Source organism: Lethenteron reissneri, chromosome 20, assembly GCF_015708825.2.
Source record: "Lethenteron reissneri isolate LAM-NWPU_2019-01 chromosome 20, ASM1570882v1, whole genome shotgun sequence".
In the NCBI taxonomy this organism is placed as follows: Eukaryota; Metazoa; Chordata; class Hyperoartia; order Petromyzontiformes; family Petromyzontidae; genus Lethenteron; species Lethenteron reissneri.
Window position 1 is genome coordinate 14667949 of NC_083798.1, and position 25756 is coordinate 14693704.

The 25756-nt window shown below is 47.0% G+C and overlaps 1 protein-coding gene across 1 annotated transcript in view; it reads left to right on the top strand.

Moving 5' to 3' along the window:
• Nucleotides 1-2357: 2357 nt before the first annotated feature.
• The window catches only part of LOC133344835 (thyroid hormone receptor beta-like), a 30020-nt gene continuing 6621 nt past the window's right edge, over nucleotides 2358-25756 (top strand). The window contains exons 1-4 of the mRNA XM_061555064.1: nucleotides 2358-2460; nucleotides 19794-19995; nucleotides 21777-21877; nucleotides 22750-22897. Of these exons, the coding sequence (XP_061411048.1) occupies nucleotides 2428-2460; nucleotides 19794-19995; nucleotides 21777-21877; nucleotides 22750-22897 (484 nt within the window). The 5' untranslated portion in view covers nucleotides 2358-2427. The remainder of the gene's footprint in view (nucleotides 2461-19793; nucleotides 19996-21776; nucleotides 21878-22749; nucleotides 22898-25756) is intronic.

Consider the following 25756-nt stretch of genomic DNA (forward strand, 5'->3'; position numbering starts at 1 on the left):
GAAAAGGGAAACTAAAATATATAAATGTAACAGGCGACGTGTTTGGGCAATTGTCCTTCCTCTTGGGTCAATACGTTGGTGGAGAACGGAAACCCGTGGGGGTGGGGAGAAGGGAGGTGGTGGGGGCAGTGCCGGATTATCCTAGTCGCAAAAGTAGCTACATATGCTACGGGCCCCGCACTTTCAAAGGCCCCGCGCTAAATGCTTTAAAGCTATCAATTCCGGTTCAGTGATTCTGCACTTGCTCTATTGCTATAGTACTATACTGCCTTAAACTTTTATGAACGACTGTATGTTTAAGCTTTAGCGATTTGTCGTATTATCTGGCTGTATAGCAAATGAAAAAATCCAAATTACTTTACTAAGCAAGTAAAAAAAATTGTGTTTTAATATGTATGTTTTATTTTTATTTTGGGCCCCTTTATAACGAAAATTCAGGCCCCGCACCAGCTTAATCCGGTACTGGGTGGGGGTGGAGATGGGGTGCGTTCACTTACAAAGGGCATGGCTCCGGCTCCTTCACAGCGAGCGCCCCCTATCCACCATTACGAGGGCATCGCTTCACAGCAAGTGGTCATGAGATCGGGGGCTGGCTCCCCATAGCAGCTGCAGGCTGGCGCAATGGCCAGAAAATAAGCATACATTATTATCACTATTGCCAACCTAATGTTTGCCCATGAAAAGCGTCGCTGAGTCTAAGTACTCTTTTTTTTAACGATGGGGTTTAGCAGATGCGGGCAACGATCGGTATGAATTTCCCAATTAAGTAATTAACGGGGGTTTGTTTTGCCAAATCTGGACATATGATGCCGGCACACGATGGCCATTTGTTCTTAGAAGAGCGTGTATTTCATGGTTGCTACACCTGCAGTGATAACCAGGGCGGACTTACGGATTAAAACTGCAAATCTGGAAGGCCGCCCGATCACGTTGTTTTTTCTGGAAGACTTTGCAGTTTTTCCTGGATTTTTATGTTTGCGCATAGTCACTTTAAAATGTTTTCTTGTTCATGTTTTTGTTTTGTTGCGGCTGCACCCGATTCAAGAGCCGAATGGCCCACAGGGCTATATCAAATAAACTTAAACTGAAAACTGAATCACCAGCACAGTTTATATCACAGCAACAAAATACATCGGCAGACAATAAGCCTCTTGCCCATGTCTGTTTCTACACGTATCGAAACCAGTCCACAGTTTGCTTGTAGGCTATTAAAAAAATGTTGCTGGAAATGTTACTCTATCGGCGAGCTGTGTGATCGATGGAATTGGACGAGTACAAAAAAAAATTACTTGTATAGTTGTTTGTATTCCGGGGGAGACATATATGGTAAGAACGCGTCATTCTACTTAGAATCTCCACAACTACCCTGAATGAGGATTTCGTGTTTCACAAGTGGCGGGACAGATTTGAGACATCGCACCCCTTTTCGTTTAACACAGCCAGCAAGCAAGGCTTTAATCCGTATTCTCCGCATTAATAAGCCGCTTCGGAAAAAATGAAATACTCACACCAACGCTGTGCCCCGGTACGAATTAAGATATACGGTAGAAACTTGTCACACACACACGCCCGTGTATTGGATTATGAGGCAAATCCCCGACTCTTCCTTTAAAAGACGTGGGGGGGGGGGGGGTAATGCGTCCTAGAATCCACCAACATATGAAGGCAGCCGCACGCCACGTTAGTCATGGATGTTCTTTGACCACACTTCACAGGACGCTGCCCATCGTGGGTTGTTGGTGGAGATGGGGGGGGTCAGGACCAATTTTAATATCACTCGCCACTGACCTTCGCCGGGAATCCACTTCATATGGGCCGGGGTTCATAGCGCAGCGTGGTAACCACCGTGCCACCACCTGCACCCTCACGGCTGCCATCGAAAAACAAACTCAGTTGCCAGTATACGGCCTGAATGGAAGACGAGACGATGTAAGGCACCTGCCGTCAGCTGGCAAGGGCTTTGTGATCCTCGTTACAGATTATGCGTGAGCTTCCGCGACAAAGACACCACTGCTGATTTGCTAATTGCACCGCTGATTTCCCATCGGCAAACAAACAGGTCCGAAGCACACCAATGAACCGAAGGCGACGATGGTCTCCACTCGCTAAGTGTTTGCGATCTCGGCCCACTTACGGAAACCCACACGAGTGTCTGGGACCTGGCACGCCTTGTCATTGTAACGCACCCAAGAATGTGTCTCTTGGCACCGCAGAGGCATCTTCGTGTTTTGTTTGCAAGCGTCATTTTTTTTTGCACAAACACGTCCGCCCACACACGCGGCGACTTCAACGTTTCTTACAACAACCCAAAAAAATACCACACGTTTTCATACATCCTTTTACACATCTTCATGAAACGACTCAACACACGCGTCGAGGACACTGTCTTGAAAGGAAAACAATGATGACCGGCGACGTTTCGGGGCAATGGCAAGTGCTCTCCAACTTAAGATATATCTGGTGAGTGGAAAATATCTTGCACGAAAAGTCGCCTATTATATTTTTACTCTTTTAGAGTAGTGTTATTTACCAACTGTGTTGATTTTTTTCGTTACGGAGTAGATAGTATCCGTATGGTTTTACCTTTGTGTTTTGTTTTATCCGAGTTCCTTAACACATTATCCCGGTACTGGAAGAGTGGACTGTAAAATATTCGCGGAAGGTTCAACCATTAACGTATTGTCAGCCACAGTCCACTCCATCAGCACTGTGGTTCTGGTCTTCCAGCTGTCCTCACCGAATGCGTTTTTGCGAAACAGTCCCCAGGCAGCATCCAGAGAGCACACAACACAGCGTCCACTTAGAGTGGACACTCTGTTCCCACGTATATATTTTCACGTGAAAAGAGAAAACGCAAGTTAAATATTTAAATATAGTCCAGGCCTCAGGGATATAGATGTTCTCATTGGTGAGCATTTATTTAGAAGGTGGAATGGCCACGGTTATAACGCGGAACGTGCACTGTTATAACGCGGAATGCGCATCATTATAATTTGGAACTCATCTGTTATGACTCGGAATGCACGCCGATATAACGCGTTTCTGAGCAGACGTCAACGAACTACTTTCTCGAGCTACGCCGCTAAGCGGTATACAGTGCTCAGAAAGATTCAGTAGCACGGCGGCGTGCCCTCAGTTATGTGTGCCATCATCTTGCTCTGTGTGCGTACATCGCATCTCGACAAACGTTATTCGTGGCTAAATAGTTTTTTCGCTTAATGCGTTTTCACTCAACATGTTTTTCGCTTTAAATGGCACTTTTGAGGAACGCGTCTAGCGCGTTACACGAGGACTCACCGTACCTGAATGGAGCACGTCCTAGAGGCATTCGAGCCTTTAAACCATCCCGTGTGTAGGTGCTGCGTGCAGTGTTACATGGCAGGGTCGTAGGAGATGGAGGCGGCTTGGTGAGGCATTCATCCAGCAGTGGATTCACCGTGGCTGATAATAATGATGGGTATAAACTGCATATTAAATAAAAAAATAGGATGAGTATTATAATCCGATAGGTGTGGGTCACCACCAGATCTGTATAACTTTATTGACACCGGACGCAAAGTTTGGGGTGTGTGTCTTATTTTCCAGAGCGTCTTATAATCTAGCCAAAACGGTACACATACAATGCACTGCACGCACAAACGAATGGAATTCCGCATTCTATTGTCTCTCCTTTGGGACCTTCATGGACTAGCAGAAGATGTTGCAGAAGTAAGATAACCCTGAGGGTACAGACTTGCGTTCTCTGGTTCGTAAATAATGAATGCCAGCCAGCCTTTCGCCTTTTTCCACGGCAGGTTACTGCAGTTGAACCTGGAAGTCAGTCCCGGCAATGATTTATTTTCTCTTGTGACTGAGCCCCGACCACCCACCCACCCACCCACCCCCTCTTGCATTCCTGGGCAGACTCGGGGCAGCAAGATGATGAGGAATTATCATTTCTCTGGCTACAAAAAAAAAATCACGAGCAAGGATTATTTACATAAAAAATATACAGTATCCATATTAATCCCAGATTTGTGATATTTCAAATGGAATGTATTGGCTCACGCACAAGTACAAGACATGCTTCGCGTAGCTTTATTCTATAGCACGTGGGGAGCGGTGGTGCAGCGGTTAGCGCGCTACGCTACGAACCCTGCGACCCGAGTTCGATTCCCGATCAAGCCCCACCAACGCCTGTGACGATTCTCTGAACCGGTCTTGGGCCTCCCTTAGGTCGATTCAGCCTCAAATAGGCACCTGGTGCGGTGTTTAGTAAACATCGCCACTAAGGAGTCAAAGGCGCCCGGGCGTGGTGCTCGCCACGCACCCCTTCGTTTGAAGACCCGGCCTTCATAGGCGATCGCTAACAGTACTTGCCCCTAACAGTCTGTTAAGGCTACACGGGGGATTTTTGTCTTTGCACAGAGTAGCGTTGAAAGAGCAGATGAAGCGATGGATGGTGGCAGTGCTGGATTTGTGAGGGGGTCGCTTTAACCATTTCGCATCATTACCCAGAAGAGCCTCACCGAGTCTCACAACTTCTTTTAAGGAGGGGTTACTGATTCCTGTGCATACATTTTTCCAGTTCAGCAACGACAACGGCATCATCCAGCAGTGGGTAGAGAGTGCCCGATGATGATGATACTGTCGTGTTATATTAAATTATCGCGGTGGAGGGGGAGGAGGGGGGGATGGTGGCGCAGTGGTTTGCGCACTGAACTCTGAGATCGTCGACTGACAGAAGCTCGATTCGCGATTGCGACTGTCGCCAGTGGCGAGTGATGTCTGAAGCCATCAGCAAACCCGTACTGTTTCAAGTTTCATTTATTAGGTATAGCCCTGTGAGCCATGCGGCTCTTGAGTCGGGCGCAACCGCAACAAACAAAATATGAACAGGGAACATCTTAAAGCGATGACGCGCAACAGAAACATCCTGGATAAACCAGCAAATCTTCCAGAAAAAAACCCCCACCGTATTACAACGCTGTGTGCAAAAATCCCAGTGTGATGCAAGTCAAACAATAAAAACCATAAGACAATTTAGATGCAAGTTATCAGGCCAACTCCGCACTTCCGCAAGAAACACGGCTTAACCATATGTTCTCTAAATCAGCGAAATAAAGCTATGAGAACAATGTAACAACAGTAAATCATAGGAACTGTGATTCGAATTTAACAATAAACGATATACACTGAGCAGCGCGGTGCAGGATGGTGACACCAACGCCCCCGTGACCAACACGACATGGGGAGGCGTTCATCCGGCAGTGCGTTGGCAACAAAGGAGCTGTGTGCATTGCGCAGAATTACGTGTGGGGGGGGGGGGTCTGCCTGGGTATGATATGCGTGCAAGTATATCCGAGCGATATTGCGATGTGCACGGGAGCTGTGGTGCAGTGGTTCGTGCACTGTGATATGGAGCCAGTAACCCGAGCAGTGGCGGCTGGTGATATTTATTTTTGGGGGGGCGCATTTTTTTTATTTTATTGAGGGGGGCAAATAAATATAAAGCAGTACCAAAAACCATTTTGACTACTTGAATATAAATTTTGATGATCTTTATTTACATTTCAGACCAAAAGAAGTACCAAAAAGCATGTTTCCTACTTGACCATAAATGTTTCTCTTTTATATACATTTCAGACCAAAGTACCAAAAAGCATGTTTCCTACTTGAACATAAATGTTTCTCTTTTATATACATTTCAGACCAAAGTACCAAAAAGCATGTTTCCTACTTGAACATAAAAACGTTAGTTTCATGCTATTATCAATATGGCTGCGGCTACTTTCATGACGTTTGCATTTGTCAGAGAGATGTTTGAGGTCTCTTACCCCCGTCGTTGTCCACAAAACTTCAGTGCCGACACTTTGAAATAAAAGACAGGGAAAACAAAAAAGAGAATTGCTAACATCACATCCAGCCAGCCACCTCCGTTTCTCATAACAAGCGCGGGTGAAGCTTCGTGTGTAGCTTCGTCCTCTGTCACTGGCCTGCTGCTGGATTTGTAAATCGGGTTGGTCCGGTCCGAGATCCTTTATCTTTTTTATTTCTTCCAGCGAAAGCCTTGTGAAAGGGTTTTTTTTGTAAATAAATTACAGAATTTGGATGAACTGCTGCCATTGTTTACACAAAAAATTTGATCAGCCTAGCAAGTGTCAAAGTGGTGTCGCCTTCGCACTCGCAGTAGTGGCCTACAGCGTAAATTTGAATGACAGGTGACGAGAACCAATCAGATTGGATAAAATAACATGTATCCAATTCTGATTGGCCAGGGACGCAACGACTTGCGCCCCGAGGAGAATCTTTAAGAAACCAATTAGAGACCAGCTTCAGGTCACATGCTGTCCGAAAATGTAAAGTCTCACATAGATATCCATTTGTCCGGCGCCCCGCATGAAACACATTGAAAAACATAGAAAATAGTTGACCGATTAAAGCCAGTTTTTATTAAATGCTGATGCTTTTCTTACTACCAGCCGGCACATCGTATGAAAAAAATATTTTATTTATGTATTTTTATATAAATTTTGCATATGTATATTTCTTGAATATTGATGGGGGCGGCGCCCCTGCGCCCTCTATTGACGAGCCGCCACTGAACCCGAGCTCATTTGAAGCAGTCCTGAACCCAAAACCACCCTTTACCAAGCCACGCTGGCCAGCTTGGTGAAGTATGGTGAAACACCCCCTCCCCCCCCCCCATGGTCAAACACAACGCGGGGAGTCCGTCATCCAGCAGTGGATTGACAGAATGGGGTGGACAACATTATATTGTTTATTGAAACTATGTAACGGACATTGCGTTGTGTAAATCTATTTTCGTCACATTCTGGCATTTGTATGTGTGTGTGTAACACTGAGAAGTTACGTGCGACGTGCTGATTTTATTACACCGTTTAAATACGACTGTTTTTAAATGTGATGGGTTTAGCGGCCTCTACTGGCTGCAGAGGTGTTGTGAGTCCGTTACATAAAGGATGCATGACGCTTCAATGCACGTATTGATTCGATAAAGTATATCTTATTCATACGAATGGTCACATTCCTGAGTTGAAAATCGAGAACGTGTTTCCCAGTTTCTCTCCATAGAGGGCATCCTTGAGTTGAAATCACGAGCGGCAATCGGAGTTTGAAGCCGTGTAAAAAAAAATGTAATGGGGGCAGAGCGGTGGCGCAGTGGTTAGCGCACTGCACGCTGTGAACACTGCCTCTGAGTTGAGTGAGACTCCCCGTCACGGGTGATATCAGTAGCGAGTGATATCTGGACCATTCTGGGTTCCGTCGCTTCACCAACCTGCGCTGAAAAAGGTGAAGTATGCCCAAAGGGGCCGTCTATAAATGACGTCTGCCACCTGGGGGGGGGGGGTCACACATTTGTGACGATGTGTGACGATGGGGGGAGGGGTTGAGAAACGTGACGTCACATCAAAATGCGCAACTTTAAATAAATATAGACAACACGTTCTACTTAATTAAATAGACGTTTTAATAAATGTTTTCTCCTACAACATCAGAGTGCAGCGCCTCATTAAATACACACTACAATGACAATAGTTTAAAGCGATTTGAAGCATATTTTATTTTCTTTGGGGGGGGGGGCAGAGCTTTGTGACGTCCCATTTGAGGGGGGGGGGGTCTGACTTTTTGTGACGCCGTGTGACGAGGGGAGGGGGGGGGTCAAAAATCGTCCAAAATCGCGTGACGTCATTTATGGACGGCCCCAAATACGTATGTTAAACTTCTTTCGCACCGTACGTAACCAACCGTGCTAATCGGACGTGCGGGGAAGGACATCAAACTAAACACGCAAGGCAGTCCTAAAGAAATTAGTTTTCAATCTAGACGGTTTGAAGGTGCACACCTCCACCGGCTTCTTCATATGGGAAGGAAGAGCGCGTTCCAGACGGCCGGTAATAATTATAATTGGCCGAGACGGCGAGGAGAGGCCTCCATCCAGCAGTGGAGTGACGAAGAGGGTTGTAACTCCCGCCATGCCGAGTGATGGGATGAATCACCGCGACCCGAGTTCGTGGTTCATTTTAATTTATGTTCACAACTTCTCGTTGGTATTGTGTCTCGACGTTAGTGTGTCATCGAGTCTGAATGTAACAGCGATAAATTTGAATGCGCATATCATTTGCATTAACCTGTGAACCAGGGACGTGCGGTCAGGGGAGGCAGGGGAGGCAGAGCCTCACCTTTCATACTCCAATGAAAATAGCTGTTATGAAAAGTAAAACAAAAATAATAATCAATAAACTAAACATTAAGATTTTTCCACTGATCTGTGTTATAACTGTAATTCCTGTACGATTCCAATCATTTTTATGGTCAAAATCGCCAAATTTGCGGAGCTCCGCTGCAAATACAGGAAGAGACGAGAGGTGAGGCAGCGACGAGCTCAGCCTCCCCTCTGATTGCGCAACCCCTCAGTAGCTGGATGGAGCGCGGGCAATAAGCGCGTGCCTGTCACTATCTCATTATGTCACCAATGTAATGTTTGTAGACCCTTTCATTTCATGTCCTCACCTTCCATACTCCAGCTAACTTATTTCACGTGCGTGTATAAATATATTTAGGCTCGCTGGTCTCGTCATAAAACTGCAATGAAAAAGCACCAGGGGAGGCAGCTATCACATCTGCCTCACTGAGGGGGACGCGTCTGACACGCCCCCTCAGTGAGGACACGCCCCCTCAGTGAGGACACGCCCCCTCCGTGAGGCCACGCCCCCTCAGTGAGGACACGCCCCCTCAATGAGGACACGCCCCCTCAGTGAGGACACGCCCCCCTCAGTGTGTGAATCTGGCTCTGACACGAGCCAGTGCCTCCCCAGCCATTGACCTCACCGCATGTCACTGCTGTGAACGATACATTCGATGCACCGCATGTATTCCGACCCTAAGCGTCGGATTTAATTAACGAAGCCACGGATCAGTGGGACGAATTAAAATAGGACTGTCACCTGTCCTGGTTTCCCCAGGATGCCCTGTTGTTAAGTGAATTCGCTCTCCTGGGAAATCTGACTTCATTGTACAAGTCCCGGTTTTTGTCAAGTTGCATAATAATAATAACAACACCACTCAAGACAACGCATCTACATAGAGTTTAATCACCTCTTCTGGTATTTGGAGATATTCTTTTGTCCAATATAAGCCTTGGTTTTGTGTTTGTGCGTCAGACGTGGCAAGAGGCCGTCCATAAATGACGTCACGCGATTTTTGACGATTTTTGACCCCCCCCCCCTTTGTCACACGACGTCACAAAAAGTCAGATCCCCCCTCAAATATGACGTCACAAAGCTCTGCCCCCCCCCCCCAAATAAATAAAACATGCTTCAAATCGCTTTAAACTATTGTCATTGTAGTGCGTATTTAATGATTTAATGTGGCGCTGCACTCTGATGTTGTAGGAGAAAACTTTGATTAAAAAAATATATTTAATTCAGTATAACGTGTTGTCTATATTTATTTAAAGTTGCGCATTTTGATGTGACGTCACGTTTCTCACCCCCCCCCCCTCCTCGTCACACATCGTCACAAATGTCTGAACCCCCCCCCCCCCCAGGTGCGTGACGTAATTTATGGACGACACTATCAACAGCGCACGATAACGCAGGGTGCCATAGACGACAAAAACAATCTCATTTCGAGCTGCTGCTGCGGCCAGACAGCACTTGTTGAGTGAGTGGTGTTGGGATTCTTAGTCAGGAATCCTTTGGCCAAATCACACGGCATGTGTCCGACCTCGTCACAACTCAAACGCTCATCGGGCTTCAACATGGGCGCTCCTATGATTGCTTTTTCATTGCTTTCATGGCTTTATTTTGGTGATTTCGAAAAGTGTATTGGTTTAGCCATGTTTGTTTGTTGTAGTACAGAGTTAGACTGATGGCCTTAATCTAAGTTGTCTTGTGGTTGTTGTTGTTGTTTGACTTGCATCCCACTGGGATTTTTGCACACAGCGTTGGTGTACGGTGTTTTTTTCTGCAATATTTTGCTGTCTTTTCTTGGATTTTCTGTTTGCACTTAGTCACATATTCACTTTAAGATGTTTTTTGTTCATGTTTTTGTTTTTTGTTTGTTGCGGTTGCACCCGATTCAAGAGCCGAATGGCTCACAGGGCTCTATACCTAATAAATGAACTTGAACTTGCAATATAGCAGAGCTGACAACAGGCAGACTACTTGACACGGGCACGACGGCGGGGGAAAAAAAGGCAGTCGGTTCCCTATCGGTATTTTGCGTCACGTGAAGTTCCTGGGAGTGGAGCGTGGACAGCGGCCAACTCCAAAGTTGAGACGTCACGAAAATTGCCTCCTCCCTCCCTCCCTCCTCCATCCCTCTCTGCCAGGACGCACAAGCTCAAACGCCGTGACACACGCACGCACGCGCACGCAGATGCACCACAACATCCTCTCTCTCTCTCTCTCGTCGTCGCCACACTGCACCCACACCCACCCACCCCAATCCCAAAACACCACGCTGCGCGCACGTGGAAGTTGCTGCCCATCTCCGCGGCCGTGACATCTCTCGCTGCGGGATCTGTCGCACGGCTTCGGCCTGAAGACTAAATCAAAAGCACCGTCGTTCGTAGTCGCCACCAGAAATGTTCCCGTGGATGAAGGGATGCGACGCGTTACGCCAGTAAGAGCTTTGTCCGATGGGTAAGGTGCACGCTTGCGATCGCTCGTAAATATATTGACGCCACGCTGTCCCACACGCGTTGCTGTTGCCGTCGAATTTTCACAATCCGCCGTGTCAAAGTGTCACTTGACACTTTGTGATTTTTTTAGTTTAGTGATGTTCAATTCATGTCATGCCCGGGGTGAACTTTCGCGATGCAACGATACTTAAATGTAGAGGCGTTGCGGCGTTTCGATGACACGTCGTGGAATATCATGCCTGCACATGCCTTCTGCCAGTAGTGGATAGACAACGGCAGATTATGACATGTAAATCACATTGCACCCTTCAGGGGTTCTATTAAGGTGTGTTTTATCCATGTGTGATCTGTCAGGGTTGGTCCATTCAGGTGCGGTCTATTGAATGGTGTGCTCTATTAATGTGTGGTAATTTCACGTGTGATCTATCAGGTGTGCTCTATATTCATGTGTAATCTGTCAGGTGTGGTCGATTCAGGTCTGGTCGATTCAGGTGTGGTAATTTCACGTGTGCTCTATTCATGTGTGGTTTAGTCACGTGTGATCTATCACGTGTGATCTTGACTTAAAGCTTTCGTGACTGCATATGCTACAGGCCGCGCACTTCCAAGGTCCCCACGCTAAATGCTTTCAAGCTATCAATTCCGGTTCAGTGATTCTGCACTTGCTCTATTACTATAGTACTATACTGCCTTCAACTTGTATGAACGACTCGGTGTTTAAGGTTAGCGATTTGTCGTATTATCTGGTTATAAAGCAAATGAAAAAATACAATTACTTTACTATGCAAGAAAAAAATTGTGTATTTTAATATTAACGTGTTTTTTTTAATTAGAGTCCCTTTATAACATATGCTACAGGCCCCCGCACTAGCTTAATCCGGCACTGATTGGCACGTTCTGTTCACGTGACAAGCCTTACTAATTGGCTGTGTCAAGTGGAGGTGGGTGTACGACACATTTACATTTACGTGATCTAACCCAAAAAAACTATAATGAATAATAATCACGGTAATTTCTAAGTCCTTTGCAAGTCCACCACTGGACGAAGGCCATTCCCAGGTGGGGTTGTTTGACCATACTTCACCATGCTGGTCAGTGCGGGCTCATTAAAGGTGGGGGGAGCATCCCAGGATTGGTTCAGGTATCACTCGGCACCGATGTTAGCCGTGGCCGGGAATCGCACTCACGTCGCGGGGTTCATAGTGCAGTGCGCAGACCACCGCACATCGCTCCTCCACTCCATCCACCGTCCGGTGAGCTGTGGCTTCATTGAATTCCAGCGCATGTGTCACAATAATAACTATTAAATATTCATGATGGAAACTCGTCAACAATTCTAGTATCCTATACTGCGTCGGGTTATCACGATGACACGTGCAAATGTCTCTGAAAAAAACTAATACATTTGAATAAAATTCACTAAAAATGCAAAGCAAAAATAACCCATGTAGCCTACGTAGACTGTTGGGACAAGTGCTGATAGCGAGTGCTTGCCACAAACACACACACACGTGGCAAATGTTTGTCGCCATGACCTCAGAGCGAATGGTGAGTGACCCAGAGCAAAACATACAGAAGTTGCTCAGCACTGGACCCAACAGCGTTCACAGCAAGGGCACAGCCACACTTTGGATGTTGGATGTGTCCGACTCGTGAATGATTCCCAGTGTTTATTGGTTATATTCCAGTGTTATGCACAGCAGAGACTAACCGCGTGAATGAAGTGGGAGTGAATGAAGTCGCTTCAGCTAACATATCTCCATGAGAGTGAACAGAGGTCGCTTTAGGTAACATATATCTACGAGAGTGAATGAGGTGGCTTTACCTACCAAATGAATATCGGAGGTCGTGGGTTCGATTCCGACCCTGGCGCCTGTATATTTGGAGTTTGCGTGTCTCTCTCCCCGTGGTCACGTGGATTTTTCTGCGGGTTTTCCGGTGTTTCCCTCCACATTTAAAAGCACGCGTTTCGAGGATTTGGCTGCTATACATTTCCGCATGATAAGCCACTTCGTTGAGCGATCAGTTTTTGGCCAGGTCGCTTCTGAAAAGAAGCTTCATAGATCAGTGGGCCTTACCTGGTAAAATCAGTTTTATATTCCGTGGTGCAGCCACACTTGGCTCATGATATAGTTTGCTATGATATAAATCGTAATTCACTTTCTTTCTTATTATAATTGTTCTTTCTAAGTGACTTTACCGAAATAACCAAAGACTATGAATTCCTGCAGTCACGAAAGTTTTAAGTCAAAATCTGACAAAGTCTGTTTAACGTATCGATATCTTTGACAGCATGTAGACACGTTGGTGAGTGTCTGGACACCCACAGCATGTTGAAGTATGGTTAAACAACTCACATAACTGACAGCAGAATGAGGTATCGTTGCTATATTCCTAGACACAGCCAGACAAGCGGCTTTTTATACGGGGCAATGTGGCAGTCACCCATGATGACACTCGGCAATTCTGTCTACATTTCTTGGCACCAAAAAGAGCTGATATAAAATCCCGAGTATTTGCTATCAGTCGGATAAAACAAATTTCCTGAGAACAGTGTAACAAATATTCAGAGGCCAATGTGACCTTTGCTTACAAGCTTTTTAAATAAATCGAAAAGCGGTCGTCACATAGAATGTGATCGAGCCGCCAGCCTGCAAGGAGGCATACGTGTAGAACAATGCTTCGTCTTTAAGGTGGCATTGTACAATCCCTGTATTAACAGCCAGATATATAGACTGGGCTATCATCTCAGCCACTTGAATACCAATTCCCAGCAATTGCTAACATCAGTGGCAAGTGATATCTGAACCGATCCTGTGCCTCTTCTATCACCAACCTGCACTGACTAGCATGGTGAAGCATAATGGTCAAATAACCCGTCACGAATGGCATGGTGCAGTGTATTGATACAGTTATTTAAACTTATATTATTATTGATCCATTAACCCGGGAAGCAGCCGGTGAAAATTATAACAAAAAATATTTAAATAATGAATTTGATTTTACGCAAACAGCTTGGGTGCATTGAGCACGACTGAATGTTACAGATGGTCACTCTCGCGCTCGTGGGCCGACACATCGAGCCCCAGCGCACCTCCGGCTCGGGTCTCCTTGCACGCACGAGTGGGCAGCAGCAGCAGGGTAAACATTCACAGCTTTACACGTGCGGTGTCTTCCCTGGGCACCACCACTCGGGCACACAATGTACAGAGTGCCCCACCCCCGCCCCGAGGAGAACACGCATTTATATTGTTCGACCTGTCAATAGTCCCAGGGCGCCTCTCTGGCGAGCAGTCGGCAGCTTTCTGAGAGTCACTAACAAAGGCGTCGCCTTAATAATGTTCATTAACAAACAAAAACACATTCTGCAGGAAGGATTTTCTTCTTGGTTCTTTCGGTAAAGTCACGTAGAAGGGAAATAATAAATTAATAAAAATAAAACATAATAAAATAATTCTCACGACGTTTCGGCCACAACGCAAGCAGCCGTCCTCAGGTGAAGAACAGGTCTGTCGGGAAGACAGCGTCTGAATGAAACACCCCAGGCTTGGAGCGTATATTTAAGCTGGGTTGGAGGGGGAAGAGCGCCTTGACAAAATAATTAGCATATCAAGAGGAATTTAGCATATTTATGGGAAGGATTATGTCATGGTTTTACGATCAGCACGCTAGATTGACATCCATAGGCCAGAACAATCAAAAGTTCACACAGATAGGCTGACGAACCTACCTGCTGTACTGCCCTGTTCTGGCAAACCCTTTCAGTCAAAGGGGATTTTGACATCTTATAAAATCGCTGCGTGATCCACCAATCCTCGAATCCAAAGCGCTGGATCGTTGAGGCGTGCGGTCGGCTGGAGACGGAAAATCCTTCACCCCAAAGAAGCCGGGCGGAATTTCAGACGTCGCATTGCGGTTGTAGGAAATGTCAAGCGTTCTTTTTTTGTGTCTACTCGCCAAACTTTATTCTAAGAGTCTGGTACAAGGGCAGGTCATTGTGCACTGGTGTCGTAGCCGACAGCCAACGGCGATTGATAACATATATTCCTAGAAATATAAACCGCCAAGGCTTTGTAAACAAATAACTTTTCCGTGGTGTTGAGTTGGAGCACATAAAGATAGGAGGTATGCACGCAGTTCAAGGCCAAATGAGTTAATTTATATAATAAATGGACCAGTATTTTATATATAATAAATGCCTGTACTGTATGTGTATTGTTCTGTTGAAGAGTGAAATAGGGAATAGATTAATGAATAAACAAGCAAGCAGGAATCTTCTTGCTAATATAACAAAAGTAAATATCCAAATGCAACTAAAGTATGACTTTTAACAAAAAATGACGAAGTCACATTCCCTAATCGCACGCGAAACCCTCAGCTTGAAAACTTTAATTGAGCAGTCAAAACAATTCAGTCACCAGATAACGCAGCATGCCATTACGTTTTTTTTCCAAAACGGCTTTAAATTTCGAACATTCTTTAAAAACTGCAATCATTTAACCAGCTCCATTTATATGCTCGTGATCATCGTCAGCCACGATCTTTGCAGCGCCATCTCTCACGGTCTCGTGATGCAACGATCCGTCCGGCTACTGCACACGGAGCCCATTTCATTGCTCCATCTCCCTGTTGGACTCCCTCACGGGCGCGTTCTCTCCTTCGGCGGCCACTGAGTTGTCCGACTTGGTTTACCAATCGTCATCCCTTATAAACATGCATCCTGCCCAATCACACTTTTTTAACACGGTCAACATGATATTTTTGAACTTGATTATGTTTCATAATAAAGGTTTATGGGTCAGATCGCGTTAGTAGAAATGTGTCGCAACCCTCCACCACCCGACACGGCCAATTAAGTAAGAAATGTGTCACGTTAACAAAACGCCAATTAGTTACTTCTTCAGCCCACCGGTGTGTTTGAAGAGTGAATCCACAACATTTAGAATTTGAGTGCAACGTGTCGCTGGTAATTACATCCAGCATCTTCGGGCGATTTGCCAGAATAGTGAAGCCATCCACCTGCTTCCGGTCTTAAATGGTGCAGCAGGACGACGTCATCATTTTACTGAAGTTACTGTCATTCAAAGCAAATTACATTTCGTTACGTTACACTACGTTTCTTTACGGTAAAAAAACGATGACTTCCAATACTAAACCTTTCAATACACATCTCACGGTTGTTGGCAAAGGGGGCCCCAACTCGTAGCTTTGGCCACCAGGGGGGGCGGGGGGGGCAAGGCACCCCCGGCCCGCACGCTCGTCACGCTACGGACCGTAGGGTAGACGATCAGGTGGTTATATCTGTTGAGATGTCACCTTCACCGCTCGCCACCGCAGGGAGGCCGTGCGCGTACCGTGGTCCGTGCCGCTTGAATGTCCAGGGTGGTGCAGATGTCGTGTCATTTCCATTTGATTCTCTAAAACTTATTATAAAGTAAGGCCCTTTGAAAACATAAAAGAATATGCTAATGAAAAAAATGTTTGGGCTCAATTTTTTTTTTTTGGGGGGGGGGGCACCAGACATCTGGAGCATCCTGTAGAACAGTGTTCTTCACTAATTTTCAGAGTTGGCGGGCGGGGGGCACTTTCGTCAATAGGACATCAGTGTTAGGGCCGCCACACATTTGAAACCCTTGGGGTTTTCACATTTGTGTATTGTCGGGGGGCCGCACTAAAGGCCACCAAGGGCCGCTCGTGGCCCGCGAGCCTTGCAATGAAAAACACCGTCGTAGATGACCACCGACGCGATGGAATGCGTGCGATGGGCCTCGCGTGCACGCGGCCGACAATCCCTCGTTCACCGCCACTGCCTGAGCAGTGACCGCCGCTCCACTGCAATGCAGATAACCCACTCCCAGTGGAGACTTTGCAGCGTTGAGGCCGGAGGTAAAGGGGGGCGGCTCGAAGGGGCTGAGCACCCCCTCCCTGCTGAAGGCTCCAGCTGCCCTCGTTGATTCTTACAGTCCGGTCAAAATGTCGGTACAATACACACGTAGCCTCGCCACTCGATCTATTTCACGTTGCACGTTTATTTAAAGTTATGTTTTTGTTTAGCATTGGCTGTCTCGTGCCTGTCCCCCCACTGAGTTTCGTATGCCCACCTCCCGAGTTAAACCAGATCACACTACAGGGGTGGAACTCCCGTGTACATATTTTTTTAAGTAAAATCCAACAACGGATAAATGAGCGATGAGCGAGTAAACATTGACGGCATCGGGGAAACCCTACATCGCCCAGCGAGAGGGCGTCAATAACAAAAACTAGAAACTTTTTTATTTTACCAGGTACGACCCACTGAGCCGTACAGCTCCTTTTCAGAAGCGGCCTGGCCACAAACGATAGCTCAACGAAGTAGCTTATCACGTGCCATTTTTTTTATAGCGGCCAAATACTCGATTTTACCAGCAACATTCCACGCACGTGCTTGCGGTGCAAGAGACCGTCGTGCAAAAAAGATGCAATTCATCGTCGTTGTATCGTTTGGTCGTAAAGGTCAAATATAACGATCATATTGCAAAGCAGCTCTTTTCAACTACCCGCCTCTGGCTTTGTCGAGGTGTCTCTGTGGGAGTGATAGAAAATAATAACATTACGGCACGGTCAAGCTACGTGTAGTCTGCGACACGTAGTTTATGCTCAGGGTATAAAGGGAGGCGGGGGAAGCGGTGGGGCGGTGGTTGGCACATGGCGCTATGGACCCCAGCGACCCGAGGATGATTTCTGGCCGTGGCTCACATCAGAGGCGCGTGATATCTGAACCTGTCCCGGGTGATCCGCACTCCCCCCCACCCCCCCACCACTGATGAGCGTGGCTAAACAACCTCAACGACCTCCATTACCGGCACGGCGTGGGGAGGCATTCCTCCAGCAGTGGATTGGCAATGGTCTGTATCGTAATAAATTCATTGATTGACTAATAAAGCTCTTATATCCCATTCAGAGTAACAACCTTCGTCTGACACCCATCTTCACGTGAAAAGTATTGGCAAATAAGTCACACCACAACTGAATTTTCACATACCCCGCCTTAAAGGATGACCGCTTGACGCACTTGCACAGAAAGCACAATCAACTGGGACCTAATAAAACGAGCACGGTAATGCGGGGGGGGGGGGGGTGTTTCCTTTTACACTTTTACCGCCGCAAATATTTATCAGCTCAAATTATTATTTGCTCAGACAGCCAGCCACCCAAAAGTTCCCAGTCCTGTTTATGGCTAGCGTAATGTATCCGCAGCTCCGCGCTCTGAGCATTACAGCCGCGTCGCTGGCTCAATTCCCAGCGATGGCTCGCGTCTATAATCCGGGGTCCTGGCGACAAGTGGTACATTTCACGGCGTCGTTCAGCGCGGTTTTTTAATATCAGCGCCCGAATAAAATGCCGCGTCTCGCGGTGGCTCGAAAGTGCAGTTCCTTTCCGCGGCAAGGAAGCTCGGCCCATAAGGTGAGCACAATTTCGAGCATTTCCACCTCTTAATCGGTTATAAACGTTGCACTTTAAACTTAAATTCGAGATTTACGTTTTTGGAGCCCATGAAGCGTGCGGCAGGCAGATGGCACTGACGCCAGCGTTGTTCACTCAGCTGAGACAGTAAGTGCACACATCTGTGGAGTTTGCCCGTGCCAACAGCAACAGCAAGCAACATATTCAGAGGATGCATGGCACTGTCATTTATCACGTGGCATTGTAATTCTTCATTGCACGCTTCACTTATGTGCGGATTCCAGATCGCCCATTCCGCTCCGCTCTGTATGAAGAAAACGTCCGTGTCGTTGGTAATCAGCACCGCACAGCTATTTGGCTCCGTGAAACAATGGTGACAGTTTCTGGAATCCCCCGTCACCACTGTCCACGCAGCAGTACGAATGGTGACACCGCAGTCGGTCGTGGGGGTAACGCGCGGGATACTCTCAACTCTTCCAAGATGTCTGACCAGTGTGGAAGAGGAGGCCAATTACCTTTGAGACGGGGTTTTTCTAGACCTCCCCCTTTGAGTGGAGGTCCTTTTTCCAGCAGTGGTTGTGAATAGGCAACTGCAAGGCTGCACTTTGACCTTTTATAAGCTGTGGGCAAGAGTGCTGTAATTACGTGAAGGGCACAGGCATTTGAACATCTTCATTGCACCCTTCACTTTTAAATGCATGAATGGGGATTGCCCATTCATCTACTTTGTGTGATCAACATCAGCATTGTTGAGAATTGGGGACTCACAAGAATCAGGAATCTTGAGATTCACCCAGACAAAACCCACGGAAAACGAGTTTGACACAGAGTGAGTGACCTTGTATAAAGTGGGACCGTACAACATCTTGGCGGGTAATGATACAATCTGCTTTTGTTTTTCGTACATTCAGCTCGAGCTCGAAACCCCTGGGTTTATCGGAAACAGCATGACGCAGTGCTGAGACTTGTGCCTCACGCCAAGACAATCCTAAGTTCAATTCCAGACTCTGGCACCTTTCTGTGGGGTTTGCATGTTCTCCCACTTTTAATCATGGGTATCCTACGAGTTCTCCAGTGTCCTCCCGTAGCTTAAAAAATAAAAACACATACAAAGTAAGTGGTATTGACCAAGCATGCCGACGCTGAAAAGTAACCTGCAAATCACTCAATTTGGATAACACATAGCAACATCGCCTCCAACTGAAAAAAAAACTTGGCAGGATGTTCCTTGGAACGAGTCTTGAAACTCGGTGAGGCTTTCCTGGGTAAACAAACATAATAGTAGTAATCATAATAATAATAACTATAGATTCTAACAGCGCGAGGAACGTCTGTGACGGCCACCTCTTAATTCCGCTCATTTTCGCACTTTACCTAGCGCCCCTCCGCTTGTGTTAAATATTGTACCAACACTTTTTGACTTGACCACAACATTCTTAGAATGGGGGGGCTAAGCCGTCAGCGGTGGGGGGGGGGGGGGGACAGCCCCCTCCACCCCCCCACCATCGGTACGGGTCTGTACACACCGAGGAGCCGTCTGCACGCTTCACAATGGATAGACGAGCCCCTGAACGGTCATCAACAAGAGCTGAGTGGATGAACGCGAGCCGAGCGGCGCGCACCTGCCCCCGGGTCGTCTCTGTCTCTCTCTCTCTCTGTCTGTCGTGTGACCGCGCGTTGTTGCTGTCAACCGTCGGTGCAGCGCGCGTGCCTGCGCGGGCGTGAGATGGACGCGGGCGAGCGGAGTGGCGGCGCCGCGACGCCCGGGCGCTCGGCCACAGAGTTCCAGCGGGTCGACGGGGCGGTGGTGGCGGCGGCGGCGGCGGCGGCGGACGGGGACCCCAGACAACTCGAGCGGGAGTTCCCCGAGCGCACGGGCAACGACGACAAGCAAGGGAAGAAAGGTGAGAGCTCAGGTGGCTGGGTGGATTAGGTGGTGGTGGTGGGGGGGTCGGAACACAGGTACGATTGCTGGATTCAAATAGGGTTGTTAGCCACCTTGCGATGAAATTTGGTTCTCAGGTGGAGCGAATTGGTGGACCGGTCACCAATGACCTACGTAAGAGACCCATAGACGAACACATACAATAATCGACTCGCATAGGACTCGCAGATCTGCGGAGATCAATGGAACGGACGTGAGATATTTCGATGCATCTCCGCTCGGGTTTTCCGATGAGTAATATAATCGATTCCGATGATCGGGAGAGTATTCTATTAGTTAAATAGTCAGATATCCCGGATCGAACCAAATCGCTGAAATGCAACCTCGGCAATCTGCCTCACTGTTGGTGGCGGAGGCAGATTCAGGAATGAGGCAATACAGGGTGCTTCAAAACAATGTTAACACCTATATGGGACTGTCGTGTTTAATGGAAAAAGAACGGCTAATACACTGTAAGATGATAACAAATGTATGTTAATAGCTTCAAAAAGAGTCTCCACTTGTTCGCCATCATTGTCAATCCCACAGTGGACCTATAGATGAAATTTACATACCGTGTCAACCCGTATGGTTTACCCCGTATTCTTGTACAAGGAAATAGAGTTGATTTGAAGCTTTCGTGACTGCAGGAATCCATACTCTTTGGTTCTTGCGGTAAAGTCACGTGGGTAGAAAATAAAATAGATCACGACGTTTCGGGCGCAACACAAGCGTCCATCATCAGGTCATCAGGTGCTTTCCCACCTGATGACGGACGCTTGTGTGGCGCCCGAAACGTCGTGACTTTACCGAAAGAACCAAGAAGATAATTTAGTTTTGTCTATTTGTTTGTGTTTCTCCCCTGTGATGGGACTTTGTAGGATGAACGTAGAGATGTATAAGGGGACTGGGGTGAGCAATAAGGTCTGAATTGGTCTGTAATAAGGTAGGCACTGATAAGGGGTTGACAGGTATGAAATTACGACAATTAAATTATGGCTTTGCGTTCAGTATTCATGCACCAACGGAATTTGGTTGAGATCATGTGACATCGAGAGTTGTAATTCTCACGGTCTCAGTGTGAATGTGTAATTTCCTGCAAACTTTGTGTCGTGATGTTTAACAAAGGATAACCAATTCAAGTTTGAAGGATAACCAATTCCTATAGATGCTTTCCAACCAAGGCTGAAGGCGTTTATGTATTACTCTGTCCACTTGTCTGGAGTGGAACTATAACTCTCGTGAATGTGATCTGGTATGAACAGATCTGTAGTAAATGTGTTGATAGTAGTATGAGCATACACTATTAAAAACTGCTCCAATTTATGAAAGGGTTTTCCCAAAATTCGGAGACACCTACCAAGAGCACTGCCCTACAGAGCAGGACAAAATATAAAATAGGTGACAATTTGGACAACTTCCCTTCCTCGCAGCAGAGAGATGGAGAAGGCCAGAGCGATTGAGTAAATACTAGTTTAGAACGGCACTATGATACAAACATCCTTTGAAGAATGTTTACAGATGAACAGACTAACATTGGCATATGACCAGCTACCCATCGGTAGATATAAAGTAACAGACAAACCCTTTAAAAGTCAACGAGGGCTATTCACGAATATGATGGCTACCCGTCGGCTTCCGCACTGTTGTTTTAAAGGAAATACTTCCGAGGACAAACGCAAGTGGGGAAAAGCATGACTTGATCAACGCGCGTGGCACCCGATCGTTCCGAACCGTCTCGTGTGCTGTGTGCCCTCGCAGTGTACATCCCCAGCTACCTCCTGGAGGGGCAGCCGTGCGCTGTGTGTGGTGACAAGGCCACGGGGTACCACTACCACTGCATCACCTGCGAGGGATGCAAGGTGTAATGCCGTTCCTCTTCCACGCACGCGGGCACAGCGCAAGTCCCGGCTTCTCCGTAAAAAAAAAAAACCGTTGCGGACACCGACGCCGTGAGAAACGAGTTGTGATGCAAAAAGGCCGGCGGTGGCTCAGAGGCTCAGAGGTCCCCAGAGCTGAGCTGGTGCCACTGAGATCCTGGGTTCGAAACCGGGAAAACCGCCTCTGATCAAACAGGCTTCTCAAATGTCGAGCGAGTCAATGGTCTTGTATCAGTCACCAACAATGACTGCACACAAAAAAAACACAACCCATCGCGTACATTTTGTATTATTATCCTGCACTCAATGTGGCTAAATTCCAGCCCTGAGAAATAGAAATACATTATTTTGGTGGCACAGAGTGAGTAGGAAAGTGCTGCCATCATCTGTGTGGACCAGAGGTTACTTTGATGAGATTTCACAAGTGGTATCCCTTTTCAAGGGCCGTGTTCTAACACAAAGGGTTGCACTGCTCATTGAGAGTTCCGCGTTGATTCTACGTCTTGTGACATTGTGTCCGCTGATCGTGCAATTGGGATCAAATTAGGGGAAAGCCAGAAACAATGCATGGTTGCGCTTTATGGTTGAGGTATTGCATCTGCTGGTTTGTCAATTTAGACCGCTTTTCTCATTAATGTGACAAATATTAGTTCGACCGCTTCAAAGACATTCAGCTATTAGTTGTTTTCACCGTCATTTATCCAGCCCACCGGGGTTTATCTACTTATTCTTGCCATTTTTAAAAATGTTCTTTCGCTCCCAATCGCCAACACCCCAACTCCGTACCTCTCCCCTCCAAACCCGCCCCCTCTCTCCCCTCTGTCTCTTCCACGAACCCCGTCGCTCGACGTTAGGGCTTCTTCCGCCGAACCATCCAGAAGAGCCTGCACGTCATGTACGTGTGCAAGTTCTCCGAGACCTGCACCATCGACCGCATCAACCGCAACCAGTGCCAGGAGTGCCGCTTCAAGAAGTGTCTGGCTGTCGGCATGGTCACCGACTGTGAGTAACCGGGACACCGCGGCTCGTTCATTCAGAGCTTCCCAAGCACGCTCGAGAGCATGTGACCAAATCAACCGGAATGCGCCAGATTCGTGTCGGAGCTCGCAAACTAAGCCGGCGGGGTCCCAAACCCCGGCTCGAGCGCCTCGGACGGGCAACCGCCACGCATGAAACGGACGTCGCGGGCTGTTGTCAGCAGATGCGTAGTGTGGAAAAATGCATTTGCTGTACGGTACTGCGCTCCATCCTCTATGCTTCCCCGCCTTCGTCATCCCGCAGTGACCATGCAGCGTGGTGTTATATTGCTAAGTAACCCCTCGTCCGGCAGTGGAGCGACAAAAGAGCTACACGGGAGGGTACGGCCACGGCACGGCCGATCTCCGCAGAGCTGTCCTCTCCTTCCTCTAGCTCTGCGTTTGCTCTCCAACTGACCAATCATAAATTATCTGTTCAGTCTGGGTCTATGAGCTGCTGTCAGATCGATTATAATGGGAGGCTAAGAAAAACAATGTAATATATAGTCAGTTATGTACAGAGGCCTTGATTTTAAGAAAGGTGCCATGAAGAAATACATACTCGTTGGTTCTTTCGGCAAAGTCACGTAGGTATAAAATAAAATAAAATAGATCAGGACGTTTCGAGCGCAACACAAGCGTCTGTCATCAGGTGGGAAAGCATGGCCTGCTGCTGATGCAGACTGTTTTAAAAGGTTTGAAATGGATGTAGCCCAAGGGTCATAAAGAAGAAATACAAATACAAGTTGGATTTATTGAATGAGTTAGTACTCTAGTCCACCCACTAGTGGTAATTGTACCATATAGTCATTTTGTAGTAATTTTAGGCTGAGCCGACCTGGGGTGATTCCGATGAAGTACACATAACAGTTACTAATAGTGTTATCATCGAAATATTTAACCTGAATTGTTTGAATCGTCTGACGACTGTGACACACACACGCGTATAGTCGTATCAAGATCAAGAAAAATGTGGTTAAAAACAAACTTCTGTCTCTTTCTCAATTGTATTCTACTTGAAGGAAATATATCTATGAGAACTACTTCACGTGACCTTTCTTATCCACACACACTGTCCACACAGCCTGCTAACAGACATATACTTGCTGCATGGCATACAAACCATATATCTCTTAATTCTCAGAATGTCGCCAATTTAAATGAACGAGCACATTTTTGAGTAAAATTTTGTGTTGTGTGCCATCATCAGTAACCATACTGTGACCATCAAACTCGTTACACATCTGAACGCATGTTACGGAATGGAAACCCGGACACGAACCCACGATCTCAATGGTGCCAGCTCACTCCTCTAAACCCTGAGCCATAAGCCACCTCGATTATAGGACTCGGTTATCAAGGGACATCACGGGGGGGGGGGGGGGGCAGAGCAGGGCACTCAATATGGGAGGGGGAGGGTGGCGGGCGGGGGGGGGCTGACATTCGCACCCTCAAAATAAAACTCCACAAGTGGTACACTGTAAGTGCATACTTTGGAGATCGGGTGTCGGCTGTGCAACTGCTTTCGGATCTGGCAGAAGGAAGGAAGCGATACTGGCATCGGCTGCATTGACCTCGATAACTTGACCTTTACTGCCTCGCTACCCTGGTGAACCGGGGGGGGGGGGGGGTGCGTGGGGGAGGGCACAGGGGGCACTGCTGTTCGTTAATAATAATAATAGTATCAACTTGTAACCCGTCGCACTCTGGAAGAGAGAGAACGGCTCAGAGGCGCGAGGAACCACGGAAAAACGGGAAATTCCCTCCCAAGCTCTGAGGTCCTCTATATATACTGCATCGCGCGCTTTCAGATGCGCACCTGCAGCCGTCTGGAACGATCTCTTCCGATATTCGGTAGCCGCTAGAGATATGCACTTTTAAATATAGATTGAAAACTAATTTCTTTATGAATGTTTTTTTGTGTTCCGTTTGTTGTTCTTCCCAGCACTTCCGATTAGTACGGTTGGCTACGTACGGTGTGAAAGAAGTTGAAAAAAGACACATTTTGTAGTTGTCAGTCAATTAATGAGTACATGTGAGAGAAAACTGGAGTACTCGGAGGAAAACCCATGCGGACGAGGGGGTAACACTCTATCCCATACAGAGGAAACAGATGGGAGTGCACATTTGCTGCACCGCTTTCTCCTGGCAAGCCAGTGTATGACACCTCGATAGCCACGGGAAGGAAGTTTCACGACATTTGTGTGGTCCGCGAACCAACCCGTGCTCCTTTAATTCAAAACAAAAATTCGTACATTTGGTATTCCCGACATTCGTACAGCATGAGGCTATCACAAAAGAACGATGTTTTACAGACGGGTAGTGTGTGCAGCAGTTTCACAGTAGGGGGCAATGTTGCTGTGTGGCTTTACCCAATTTGGTAAATTGCAACTCCTAATTTCTTTCGGCAAATTTGGGTCGTGATGCCGGCACACACAGCCTTCGATATTTATTTTTTAACCCTTTCCCACTCCGAGATGTCTACAAGTTGCAGGGTGGGACCTGTTCACCGCTGAATCTCGGAACGCGCAAGTGGTTAGCGTTAATTTCATTCATAGAGGCACAGCGCCGTTGTTTTTAAAGACATTGTACTCACCGCAGAGAACTGTTGCGACATGATCGCACTCTATGAAAGCTGGCACCAAACTGTGCCACACGCCCTCCTGCATGGCCTCGTCGGAGCCTCGCCACGTCTTCCGACCTAAAGACGTACCAATAAAGTTATTTTATTTTTGACTGATGATGTACACGTACACGTACGTCATCAGAATTAGAAAGGGTTAAACAACATAATGGATTCTTTAACGTCCACTGCGAAGCAGATGGCACGCATTTTTTTCATGAT